The sequence below is a fragment of the Leptonotus elevatus genome, chromosome 1 (genome assembly GCF_054856555.1).
Source record: "Leptonotus elevatus isolate MCC_2025b chromosome 1, RoL_Lele_1.0, whole genome shotgun sequence".
In the NCBI taxonomy this organism is placed as follows: domain Eukaryota; kingdom Metazoa; phylum Chordata; class Actinopteri; order Syngnathiformes; family Syngnathidae; genus Leptonotus; species Leptonotus elevatus.
In genome coordinates this window covers 29,818,880-29,831,650 of record NC_141239.1, presented here as the reverse complement: position 1 = coordinate 29,831,650, position 12,771 = coordinate 29,818,880, and the positions used below count along the sequence as shown (strand labels likewise).

Genomic DNA, 12,771 nt, shown 5'->3' with positions numbered 1-12,771 from the left:
AAAGGAAGACGTGTCGGTGGGATTGAGGGGTCTTCGAAGTATTCTCCCCACTAACTCACGACGTCCCGAGTCGAGGTCAGCAACACCCCATCTCCACTATACAACTGTGTTGATGGTGCACTGCTTTCCTCTCCTGAGACGCCGGATGGTGGACCAGAATTTCCTCGAAGCCGTCCGGAAGTCGTTTTCCATGGTCTCACCGAACTCCTCCTCCCCTCAGCGACCACCAAAGCCACGTTCGGCTTGACGGCATCCCTTACCGCTGGTATCCACCAGCGGGTTCAGAGATTGCCACCACAACAGGCACCGACCACCTTACGGCCACAGCTCCGATCAGCCACCTCAACAATGTGGGAGCGGAACATAGTCCACTCGGACTCAATGTCCCCCACCTCGGACAAGGGAGAAGTTCTGCCGTTGGTGGGTGTTCAAACTCAATCTGACAGGGGATTCTGCCAGACATTCCCAGCAGACCCTCACAATACGTTTGGGTCTGCCAGGTCGGATCAGCATCTTCCCCCGTCATCTGATCCAAGTTGACAGCTCCGCCCCTCTCTTCCCCCGTGTGTCCAACACATGCAGCCACAAATCCGATGACACAACTGCAAAGTCGATCATCGAACTGTGGCCTAGGGTGTCCTGGTGCCAAGTGCACATATGAACACCTTTGTGTTTGAACATGGTGTTCGTTATAGACGGTCAGTGGCGAGCACAGAATTCCAATAACAGAACACCGCTCAGGGTCTGATCAGGGGGCCATTCCTCCCAATCACGCCCCTCCAGGTCTCACTGTCATTGCACACGTGAGCGTTGAAGTCCCCCAGCAGAAAGAGGGAGTGCCCAGAGAGAGCGCTCTCCAGCACACCCTCTAAGGACTCCAGAAAGGGTGGGTACTCTGAGCTGCTGTTAGGTGCATAAGCCCAAACAACAGGCAAGACCCGTCTCCCTACCCAAAGGAGGGAGGCTATCCTCTCGTCCACCGGTATACAGGCGCCAAGCTGGGGGATAATAAGTATGCCCACACCTGCTCTGCCCCTCTCACTGTGGGCAACTCAAGATTGGAAGAGAGTCCAACCCCTCGAGAGGATTGGTACCAGAACCCAAGCTGTGTATGGAGGCGAGTCCGACTATATGTAGTCGGAACTTCTCGGCCTTGCACACCTGCTTGGGCTCCTTTCCTGCTAGAGGTGATATTCCACATCCCCAGAGCTAGCTTCAGTAGCCGGGGGTCGGACCGCCAAGGTCCCCGCCTTTGGCTGCCGCCCAGCTCACTGCGCACCCGACCCCTTTGGCCTCTCCCACTGGTGGTGAGCCCATAGGAAGGGGGACCCACGTTGCCTTTTTGGGCTGTGCCCAGCCGGGCCCCATGGGTATAGGCCCGGCCACCAGATGCTTGCCTTCGAGCCCCGCCTCCAGGCCTGGCTCCAGAAGAGGCCCCGGTGGCTTGCGTCCGGACAAGGGAAACCGCAATCCAAAATTGACATTCATCATAGGGTTCTTTTTGAGCCATGCTTTGTCTGGTCCCTCACCTAGGACCTGTTTGCCGTGGGTGACCTTGCCAGGAGATTGAAGCCCCAGACAACATAGCTCCTAGGATGATTGGGACACGCAAACCCTTACACCACGGTAAGGTGATGACTCACGGAGGAAATTAATTGTTTAGTAAATTATAAAGTAAGAATGTAAATAAAATGGTTTATAAAGGGTAGTTACTGTATGTACCGTAGTATTCGTAGTATATCCATATTGATAGTATTTGTGTTGGATGTGTGCCTTGTAGAGGGAGGCTGGAATTAAAGTTGTTCCTTGCGAGTGCTCTCATTTTGCATTTAGTGGCGCTTGTAAGTCAAGGCACCACTGTCAGAGAGAAAAGAGTTTCAAATGTGTTGTATTCTTCCAGAAAGTCGAGAGTTGACCAGTTAAAAAAAATTAAAATAAAAATCCTGAACGGGGGTGCAGTGGATCCGACGCGTACATGCAATAGGACATTTGGCAAATAACTTTTTTGGCATTGTAATTGAATTTGAGAAAATAAAGGTAATGAAGTACTAGACCTGCAGTTGGCTACGGAGCCCACCCTTGTGATGAGGTCATCACATCACGCAAGCAGTCCGTGACATCAGTGCTTCAAGGGTCAAAGCCAAACAGATTGGTCATGTGACCGCTGTTGTCGCACATTAAAGAGGTTGCGCATCATTAATAAAGGGGTTGTGTCTGTTTGGGCGCATGCTTCCTGCACTTGTTACCTCAAATAAACTCTGATTTTTTTGTTGTCATGTTTGTAAGGCAGAAAAAGAGAAACTTCTGCCAAAATGTCAGCCTTGGCTGCAGAACACAAAGACTGCAACTGTCTTCAGCGGGTTTATGATGAAGTCTTCTCCAGCAAGTGCTACAGCTACAAGCTTCTGAGCATCCTAGGAGAAGGACGCTTCGGAATCGTGGCCAAGTGCTTCAACCTGAACACGTCGGATCGTGTGGCCGTCAAGCTCTTGAAAAGATGCAACATGAACAACTTCCATCAGGAGGTACAGGCGCTGCAGAAGATACGCTTCTTGGATAAGAACAGGAACAGCTTGGTGAAGTTCATTGAACACTTCATATTCCAGGACTTTCCTTGTCTGGTTTTCGAGATGCTGGACAAGAGCCTGGAGGACCTGATGACAGAGAGAAACATGACACCGCTCAATCTCCACCAAATACGACCGGTAATGTCGCAGCTCCTAATGGCATTTGAGGCCCTGCAGGCCTTAGGAGTCACTCACACGGACTTGAAACCAGACAATGTCATGCTCGTAGACCACAAGAATCTGCCCTTCCGAGTCAAGCTCATTGATTTTGGCTTGGCGCGACCAATCATGTCGGTGCACGTGGGTATGACTCTGCAGGCCGAGGCCTACCGAGCCCCAGAGGTGATCCTGGGACTGCCCCTGTCCGAGGCCATCGACATGTGGTCTCTGGGCTGTACCGTCGCATACCTCTTCTTTGGATTTGACCTCTTCGATTGCTCGTCTCTTCGAGGGACTATGGAGACAATTTGTCGTCTTCTTGGTCAGCCTGTGGATCATCTTCTCAATGAGGCCAAGTACAGCAGCGAATACTTCACAGTGGACGATGACGAACACTGGACGGTCATGTCGGCAGGCACCAAGCTGGCTATATCTCGATTTAATCTGGACTTGGAGGCCTCATTTGAAGACCTGGCCATGATGTTCCTGCAGAGCAGCTCCACGACGGAGTACGACGACTGGCTCAAGTTTGTGTGCCTTCTTAAGTGGTTCCTGAGTGTGGATGCTGGAAGCAGAGCCACGCCCAGACAAGGCCTCAACCACACTTTCGTGACCATGACTCACCTGACGGACCACAACGACTACAAGGAGACCACTCTCGCCTGCATGGCCGTCGCGCCCATCGACGACTACATCACCGTCAGAGGCAGTGATGAAGGTTACGGAGACGAGGAGCCCGACGGCGTGCAGGACCTCTATGGTGAAGACCAACCTAGCGAGGCCGTGGATGGCCGATGGGTTGATGCTCAGGATGTGGCGCTTCTAGATGGTAAAAAAAGCCATAGAGGCGTTGAAGACAAACTTGGTGAGGCTGGGCACTTTGATGGTGAAGAGGAGCTCGGATGGGCAGACGCTGATCATCTAGTGCTTTCTGGCAGTGAACAAGACCAAAGAGTTGTACACTCTGATGGTGGTGTGGTGAAAAAAAGTGGTAAAGAAGGCCCTGTTGGGTTGGTGGATGTCTGTGGTATGATAAATCTCAATGGTAACCCAGGTGAAGGGGTGGCTATCGACGGTGGTATAACAGCTCTCTGCGGTGTGCCAGGTGGGCTGGTTGAAGCTAAACATGCAGTGTTAGGTAACAATGAATCAGCAGATGATGAGGATGGAGAAGTTGATGACACCACTCAATGTTTGATGGAGAAAAAGGAAGCTTCACGTCGTGACCGACAGACTGGAAGCGATTCCAAATTCAAAGTCAAATCCAGGTCTCGGAATCAGGAGAGCTCCAAGAGCGTCTTTTCCAACTGCTTACAGATGTGATCTTCTCTATCAGAATCACCTGATATGAACGTGGACCTTCCTGATGTAATTTTGGGACAAATTGCTCGTCTGATGGAACTCGGTGTCGCATGGAACACCAGTCCAAGCAAACTAGGAGGGAGAACCTGGTGTTCTTTTGTTTTTAAATGACATTGCCTTCATAGTTGTTATTTTAAAACGTATTGTATAACAATGATTACATTTTCCAAGTGCTGGTCATATGGTTTAGATGAGAAAAATGACCTGGACTTAAACTTTTATAAGATTTCCAACTTAGGAATCATCACTTGGACAAATGTTTTTGCTTTGTCTTGCGATGTTGCGAGTCAATGACTGGATTCGGATCGACTGAGTTTGATTACGATTCAACTGGATATGGTGTGGTTGTTTTCATCACGTTTCTGAACATGTGATAACGTGACAGCTCTCCGAAAGCTCAAACTAGTTCATTCAATTCCAAGAAACAACTCCTCAGCAATATCAAACTGATTTATACCTCGGGTTAGGCATGGGCGACTACTGGTTTGACGCTTTACCATTTAAAAAAATTTAAAGGAACCCCGACTGTAATGCCAAGTTTGCTCTATATTATTTATTTGGTTGTTACTAACATAACTATGAGATTCATTGTTCAAAAATCATTTCCAGTTTATTACATTTTGTAGAAACTTTATTTGGACGTACGCCGCCATTTTTATTAACGTCGCAACGCATTCAGTGCAGTGATTTAGAATGTCGGCAGGCTCTCTGCCGAGCAATGCGAAACGCATATGAAGAAAGCAAGGTAAGTCTCCGTTGCGTTCCTAAAGGGTCGATCAAAACTCTTAAATGAGTCTGGTGAATGACGAGAGCACGGCATGGGGGAGGGTGACTCTCCCATCGCATGTTGTTTCTTTAGGAACGCTACGAGGCTTACCTTGCTTTCTTTATAGGCTTTTCACATTGCTCGGCAGAGCCTGCCGCCATTCTACGTCACTACGCACTGAATGCGTTGCGATGTAAATAACAATGGCGGCGTACGTCCAAATTAAGTTTCTACAAAATGTATTAAACTGGAAATGATTTTTGAAAAATTAATTTCGTGGTTATGTTAGTAACAACAAAATTCATATAGAGCAAACTTGTCATTACAGTCGGGGTTCCTTTTAAGGTTTCAATAACAGCTCAAACTATTTATCACCGATAATGCCCTCCTCTTTTCTTTTTTAGAGTGTGTTTATAAGCAGGGCATATGACTGGCTGCTTGCAGTGACTGCTAAATGAGCCACCTCTTTGAAGTCAAAGATGAAAGGCCAGGGGCTTCCCCCTGCTCCTCAGCTGATCAGAAAGGAGAGGTGAGCAGTTATGCACACAGAAGGGAGGGAGACAGACGAGAGAGAGCAACTGGACTCTCAGAAAATTTAACACACATGCCTTTTTGCTGACAATTAATGTGCATTGACCTAAAAAACAAAAAACATGGTGCCAGCAGGTACTAGTTAGCCCCAAGGACAACATGTGTCGCTAAAAATAGCTCACCAGTGATGGGCCAGTGTTAGAAGAATGTTAATGTTTATTTTATTCATGTATTTATTTAACATGGCACATTTCTTAATGTAACAAAAATTCTATATTTTGTATAAAAATAGATTGTGTTCAATTGAAAAAAAATGCTGTTTTTATTTACCCAAATATTTCCCAAAACATTTTAGAGCTGTAATTTACCATATTTTTTTCACTGTTATCATATCGTCAAAATCTAAAATTGGTCCATGCCTACCTGATGCACATCTGACATAAAAGATCATTTGATGCGCATCTCGATACAAGGTGGGGCGCAATACGATTCAAGGTGGGTACATTTTAAAATACGATTGGATTTAGCAAAATCAAAATCGATTTTCCTATTTCAGATGGCTTTTCGTTCCACCCCTATTTAAGATTTAGCAAAGGATTGACTCGAACATCCCCAAAAACATTGCGCCAGACGTCAGAACAAAAGACGAGTAGTCAAAGAGTCTGCTTGGAATGTTATAAATAACATTTTAAATTTTCAGACCAACAACAAAGCCACTTTTGATTCAAGTTCATCGGGTGTTTGTCCAGTCTGGCGTCCAATCATTTCGCTGTCTTGTACTTCCTCATGTGAGCCGCGATGGTATTGGAGATATCCACATTGCTTTTGTTCTGACCAAAATACTCCAAAAATTTTCCGTCAGGTCCCACCAGGTACATGATGATGGTGTGGTCCACCTGACAAACACCACAAACAACAAACATGACAACATGACCGGATACAGAAAAACAACAGAATGTTCCAACTCAACAGCATTGGGGAAGCCCTTTTGAGTATTTAATCATTGATATGATTGATATCCATCATGTAAAAGTACATTCTTCGTCCTCGCTAGTAAGACAATTCATAGCACTAGTACAATAACTAGGGCACACTAGTATTGTTTTTCCACAACTAGTGTCACTTTTGGCCTAATAGTATGGAACTAATTAGTAAACTAAAGAAAACTATTTAATGCATGTCTTTTTTTAGGCTTAAGGTCCATGTACTAGTATGAAGCACACTAGTAGAACGAATAAGGTGCACTAGTGTCTTACTAGTAATGTTTTTTCCACTACTACTGCCACTTTTGAACTACTTGTATGCAATTAAACCTCACTAGTAAATTACTGTGCTGCACAAATAACACACATTAGTAACACAACTATATTAACTCATTCAGCCATTTTCACTGAAGCAACCCCCTTCCCGGCTGTTTTACTGGATTTTGACTGATTTTGCAAGGCCCACAGAATATTGTGTTCTATTGCTATAAAAACATTGAACCTACAAAAAGAAGGAGTCTTCTTTCATCAGGAAATTGTTTTATTTTCTTTGTTTTGCAGCAATTAGCATTAGAATATAGCTAAGTTTCATCACAAAACTGGGGGAAAGAGCTTTTTGCAACAAGGCCCTGGTTGATCTCTTATACTCTGCTGCCACCTGCTGGCCATTTTTGTAATAACTACCTTTGCTTTAACCGTTCTCTTCAGTTCAGAGGCTGCATCAAACATAACAAAAAAACATGGCAATATTGAAAATAGAACGTTTTTATATGCTTTTGGGAGCAAATTAGTTAAATACATACTGAAATCGGGTCTATGCAGTTGGTCCTCACTAAAAAGACAACTCCTTCTTAGTATTTTTTCTCTCCACTATACTGTCTTCCACTAGTGCATGTATATTTCTGCGCACTAGTAGGACTAGTAATATGTAAATGCATGTTAGTAGTAACATGTTACTAGTTGGGCAAAACTGTGCAAATTTGTATTATATTTGTACTATTAGTAAAGTGCGAGAGATTAACGAACACAATTTTATGTCACCACGAGTAGTACAAGTAAGACAGTTGTCAACACGCATACACAGCCATTCTACTAGTGCACACTAATCATATTTGGCATACTAGTAGGACAACTAACTAACTACATGTATAACTAGTGTATGAGAAAAAACTGCACAAGTTGACACCTGCATGCTACTAATGCTACTATTGACAATTTGACATCATAAAATCCTTCTAGTTAACATCTTGTGCTTCACTGGTACTAGTAGCATGCAGTTTTCAACCAGTGCAATTTTTACGCTTGTGCAGAACGTCATACAGTGAGTAGAAGAAGGCAGTGGTAGGAAAAGTGTAATTATTTTACTAGAGGGCTGAATTGTCTTACAAGTGAAATAAAGAGTGTACATTGACCTTCATCTGATAAATCAATGCTAAACGGGTTTTCTGTGATTGTTTACGGTGACTCACGATGTAGTCGTTGTCTTCATCTTTGGGTCCTTGGCTGTAGTAAACTCTGTAAGCTCTTGACGCTTGCTCCACTTGAGCTGTTGTCCCTGTCAGGCCTATTAACTTAGGAGAAAACTCTAGAAAAACATGGGGGGGAGGGGAAATTATGACAATCCAAAAAGCCACCTTTCACATTGGTATTATTTTACAATAAATAAAATTGATCCAAGAATTTGAAATGTTTCAAGGGCTAGCTGAATCGTAACGTTCTATTCAAACCAGCAGACTGAGCTACATCTCACCTTACGAGTTTCCTGAGTTACGAGGTGTTGCCGTTTGTTGTAAACCAAAATTTGTGAATTTAGGATACAGTGCCGCTTGAGGAATGCCACAACAGCAGACCAGCACCCCGCATCTCATTTACAATTTCAGATAGGAGTAAACTGCATTACAAGATCAGTCATGGAATGGATTCATAACTCCTAAGTCAAGGTATTACTGTACTTTGCAACCTGAAAAAAAATACTTGTTCTTCACTGCTGAAATGTCCTAAACACGCAGTGCAGCCCAATTACAGTGGTATCTTGACTTCAGAGTTTAATCCATTTTGTGACCAAGCTCACAACTCAGTTTACTCCTATATCAAATCAATGAGCCCCATTAGAATGAAGTGAAAATAAATGTCATTAATAAGTTCTAGCCCCCCTGAAAATACCTTTTGTTTTGTTAGATGTTTTTAATATATTTTTTAATAACTTTTATAATAACTAGGGCTCGACTGATTAATCAGCCAGCCAATTTAATCGGCTGATATGAGCTCTTTTAATATCAGGGGGGGAAAAGTACTGTATTGTAAAGCAGGCAAATGTGCTTGTAATTCATATCTTTGTTGTTGTGTTCAGGGACCATAAAAAGGTATTTGACTATTCTGATCTTTTTTAATTCATCATTAATTGGTTTTCAGAATTTTATTCTGCCAAGTACTGCAATAGGCATCAGCCTGGCCCCAAAAAAAATCCACATTGGTCGTGTCCTAATAGTAACATAAAAGAGAATGTCAAGAAATAAACTGGTTTCATAAAGTTTAATTACTGGTACTATAATATTGCATCTGTGCCTTTAAGAGGCGTGGCCTAGTAAAGTGAAGTCAGGAATGGACGTCAGGTTTACCGGTTTGTCTGCATGTGAGCATATGAATGTTAGTTGTGGCCTACAGCAGCTCCTTGTGAGTGCTGTCATTTTATGTGTGTGTGTGTTTGTTCAATAAACGACACTGGCTCTCCTTGCCCACATGCCTGGGCATAAAGGTACCTCCATGCTACATTGTTTTCCATTTCCTATCTGAAGATCACTCATTACTCAAAGCAAAATAAATAAATAAAATGGACCAAGTGATGGCTCGTCACTGGAAAAACTCTTAAATTAAGGTTCCACTAGACATTTCCTTTAAGCTTTAAATGCTTCTTTGTTGACTATAAGCAGCCATTTGTAATGTTTCAACTTCCAGCTTTTAACAGTGAGCATCATGTTGCATCTTCTTCACTTCAGTTTGTTTCTCTGTCACAGGTCACGTTTCTCACGCTATGCTGTACCTTTGACATAGGCTCTCATGGCCTCTGGGGTGTCCCTGTCAGGATCAATGGTGATGAGGATGGGCGTCAGGTCGGGCAGAGACTTGATTTGGTCTGGATTAACACACACACAAAGTACACATTAAGTGATCAGATGAGAAGCGACTGCAACCACTCTTCAAGCATAAGTACAGTGAACCCTGACAATAGTTTATTTTTAAGCAACTGTTCATGGGTTTTTACGGTGGGAATTTTAAGTTGTGTACATTCAGTGTAGTACTATGTTGCGCCACTGCCACAACATACCAAGCAGCACTGAGCTCTACTGGAAGAGATACAGCTTGATAAAGAGCAAGAAGAAGAGGCAGAAATGATTCATTACTGTTACATCTGTGCTAATTTCTATTTACTAGTCTATGGCATTTTACATTATATGTTAGCATTACGCTAGCAGTCTTTCATTAGACAAAATAATATGGTTTGGTTAAACATTTTGATATTTAAATATAAAATGTCTAACAAACATCTCAGATGGAGGATGCGTCTTGAATGTAACCCCCACCGTGATAAATGAGGTTCACTGTATGTTGGAGTTTGTTTGTTTTTTACCGATTTTATCCACCACTTCCATCATCTTCTCCAGCTCGTCGGGGCAGATGTCAGGACAGTGCGTGAAGCCGAAGTAGATGAGCACCCATTGGCCCAGGAAGTCGTCACTGCTCACCGACTTCCCGTTGTGGTCCACCAGCGAGAACGGTCCGCCCAGCGCCGGTCTTCCCATCGACTTGTTGCGCTCTTTTTCCATCACTGCGACACATCGCATCGTTACGGACACATAAGTGTGAGGCTTCAGTGCTCGTCTTTAATACAGTGCTGCCTTGACTTATGAGTTTAATTTGTTATGTGAGTATGCTCATAAGTCAATGTACAGGTAAACGTGTACTTTGCAGCTTACTTTCTTCCTTTTCGCTCTTTAAGTATTTCATCCCACCAAGCATAGCTCCCCCGATGGCGAAGGTTACTGCTAAAGATTTCCATGTGACGGGCTTTACAAGAAACATTCACACCATTATTTCAACATTTTCAGGCTTCTATTTCAATCATTAGTGTGTAAACAAAGACAGTAAACCCCGCTTCATCATGTTTTGTTTTTCAGAACGTAGCAGCTTTTTATGTTAACATCAAAACTGTATATTGCGTATTGGAAAAAAATGCAATAAAATGTCAATATTATGACGTCGTATTAGGGCCACGTATAAATATATTTTTTTTAGAGGGCAGGGGGCAATATTCCGAGAAAAAAACTAAAGTGTCAGATTAGTGGGGGGAGGGGGACTCAGAAAGTTACGAGAACTACACATAGTGTACTACTCAACTGTTTGTGCCAATACTTTCCAAAAAAGGAGATAGTAATTGCTTTAGCAGAGATTAACCATATGATGTTAAGCATTCGTTCTTTGAAGCGTTGTGTACGGCCACTGGCCAGCAACAAAGACGCCTCACTTTGCGGAGGTCCACACCCGGACGATCAAGCGTTTAAGTTAATTTGTTAAAATGTGTATTATACATTTATGTTTCCAGAATTATTATTTAGACGTTCATACATTTATTATTATTTTTTGTACAAGTATCTAAGTTGATGTGTCGAATCTGCTGCTCTCCGTCATTCACTAGCGTTTACCTGAAGAATGCTAGCATCTGATTGGTTAGTGTTAGTCAGCTGATAGGGGATCAGGAAGTGTTGTCGCTCTGGCTGCGGTGAATGACGAGTAAAGTTTAAATTTAAAAATGAATCCGTCTCGATCCTGCCTTTTCATTGTATAAACAGTGTCCCATTAACCACCAACGAATCCTCACATGATTAGACTTTAGCTACGCTATGTGTTTTTTTTCTAGCAAATCTGCCCCTTTATAAACTCACAAATTTGCCACTTTATAAAGTGGCAAATTTAGTGGCACATTTGCAAGTTTTTTTCTCGGAATATTGCCCCCACCCTCTAAAAAAATTATATATATATACACATACAGTATATACATGGCCCTAATACGCTGTCATACAATATAACCTATGCAGTCTCACTGGATTTTCATTCTCTTGGGCTCTGATTGGCTACTGATAAATACATTCATTATCATTATTATCATCATTATTATCACTCATTCTTGGATAGAACCATTTCTGTTTAATTTTTAGCCCTACAATGGCCCCAAATCATGCAACCTCAAAAATGTGAAAATTTAAACATTTTAAGCATGTAGAAAAGTATAAAAAATTTGTTGTTTTGTTATATGGTCTCTCTATACCACAGATTTTCACTCATTGTGGGTAGTCTATAATTTAGAGCCCAAGATAAATGGGGGTTCACTGAACACATTTTGTAGAAATAACACCTGAATGATGGAAGGTGACTTAAGTAAACAAATTTTACGAACGAATCGACTCACCCCTAACTTCGATTTTTTCTGCGATGAAGGCGGTGGAGAAAGCGTGGAAAACCGCTTGGCACTTTGCGGATGTGGACATCGTGTTCCTGGGCAGGTGTGCCATTCTCTCACATTCTCCTGTCAATTGTGGATGAGTGAGCATGATGGATTGTCTAACTAATTCACCTGACAATCAAATGACTATTTGCGAATTGATAGATAGATTGATATGGAATTTTACAGCTTCAGCACGTACTGGGCTAGTTATATTTTCAATTTACTGTCAACACTAAACCTAAGGATGCTTAGGCATTCACTGACAATATAATAAACAGCTCAACATTATGCCGAAAAGTTGTAGAAGCAAGCACAGTAATAGATATGGTGTTCCATGAATAACACTCTGCGTCAATCTAGTGCAGATGGCATGCTTATCGTTAAATTGACGTTTATCTGAACTGACTTTGGTGGTGAAAGTGAATGACCTACTCGGCAGCAGACGCTTGTCTGTGGCGGTGACAGCGTGCGCGTTGGTCCGATGTCTCGCTGTATGAGGCGGTGGATAAATCTGACGCTTCGTAAGACTTTAAAATCACCGCCAAACCGCCTGCAGCCCAGACGGTAAAACAAAACATTTAGCGACATCTTTCACTGAACCTGTAAGTTTACAAAATGTGACGTAAGGAAACCGGAACTAGCCTTTAATCGTTGCTGCTCTCAGATCAGCTCCATGAACCGTAAACGGTCAAATACATTCGATCAGTGGATACATTTGGCAGATGGCTGCTCTCAGATCAGCTTGCGTAAAAACCGGAAGTAGTGTCTTCGTCGTCAGTCATTTGTTTAACTTTCTGTGCTGCCGACTACAGGATGCAAAAATAATTACCGTTAATAATAAATGCACTATGAAGTCAGAAAGTCACGATGCAAAATTACTGACGCAAAATAGAAGAATGGATC

General features: G+C 42.9%; 2 protein-coding genes across 6 annotated transcripts in view; one reads left to right on the top strand and one right to left on the bottom strand.

The window, feature by feature from the left end:
• The window catches only part of LOC147181605 (homeodomain-interacting protein kinase 2-like), a 59,155-nt gene extending 46,930 nt beyond the window's left edge, over nt 1-12,225 (top strand). For 2 of the 5 annotated variants that reach the window (XM_086090354.1, XM_086090362.1), the window contains 2 exons: nt 1,534-1,626; nt 2,287-4,662. In XM_086090354.1, coding sequence (XP_085946480.1) covers nt 1,596-1,626; nt 2,287-4,049 — 1,794 coding nt within the window. In that variant the 5' untranslated portion in view covers nt 1,534-1,595 and the 3' untranslated portion in view covers nt 4,050-4,662. Of the gene's footprint in view, nt 1-1,533; nt 1,627-2,286; nt 4,663-5,258; nt 5,384-9,382 lie in introns of those variants that run through there. The other 3 variants (XM_086090370.1, XR_015096611.1, XR_015096612.1) reach the window with 3 other exon arrangements.
• On the bottom strand, nt 5,584-12,529 carry sco1 (synthesis of cytochrome C oxidase 1). The gene is made up of 7 exons (XM_086090391.1): nt 12,301-12,529; nt 11,833-11,949; nt 10,343-10,433; nt 9,997-10,194; nt 9,409-9,501; nt 7,838-7,953; nt 5,584-6,281 (listed from the first exon to the last, which is right to left on the bottom strand). Exons 1-7 carry the CDS (start codon nt 12,454-12,456, stop codon nt 6,147-6,149), a joined length of 906 nt encoding a protein of 301 aa, XP_085946517.1. The 5' UTR covers nt 12,457-12,529; the 3' UTR covers nt 5,584-6,146.
• Between the last annotated feature and the right edge of the window lie 242 nt (nt 12,530-12,771).

Excerpts from the sequence above, each read along its gene's own strand:
- sco1 (XM_086090391.1), bottom strand. The coding sequence starts at position 12,456 with ATGTCGCTAAATGTTTTGTTTTACCGTCTGGGCTGCAGGCGGTTTGGC. Across the intron at positions 10,195-10,342 it reads AAAGAGCGAAAAGGAAGAAA|TGATGGAAAAAGAGCGCAAC; the intron begins GTAAGCTGCAAA and ends GATGTGTCGCAG. Across the intron at positions 6,282-7,837 it reads ATGAAGACAACGACTACATC|GTGGACCACACCATCATCAT; the intron begins GTGAGTCACCGT and ends GGTGTTTGTCAG.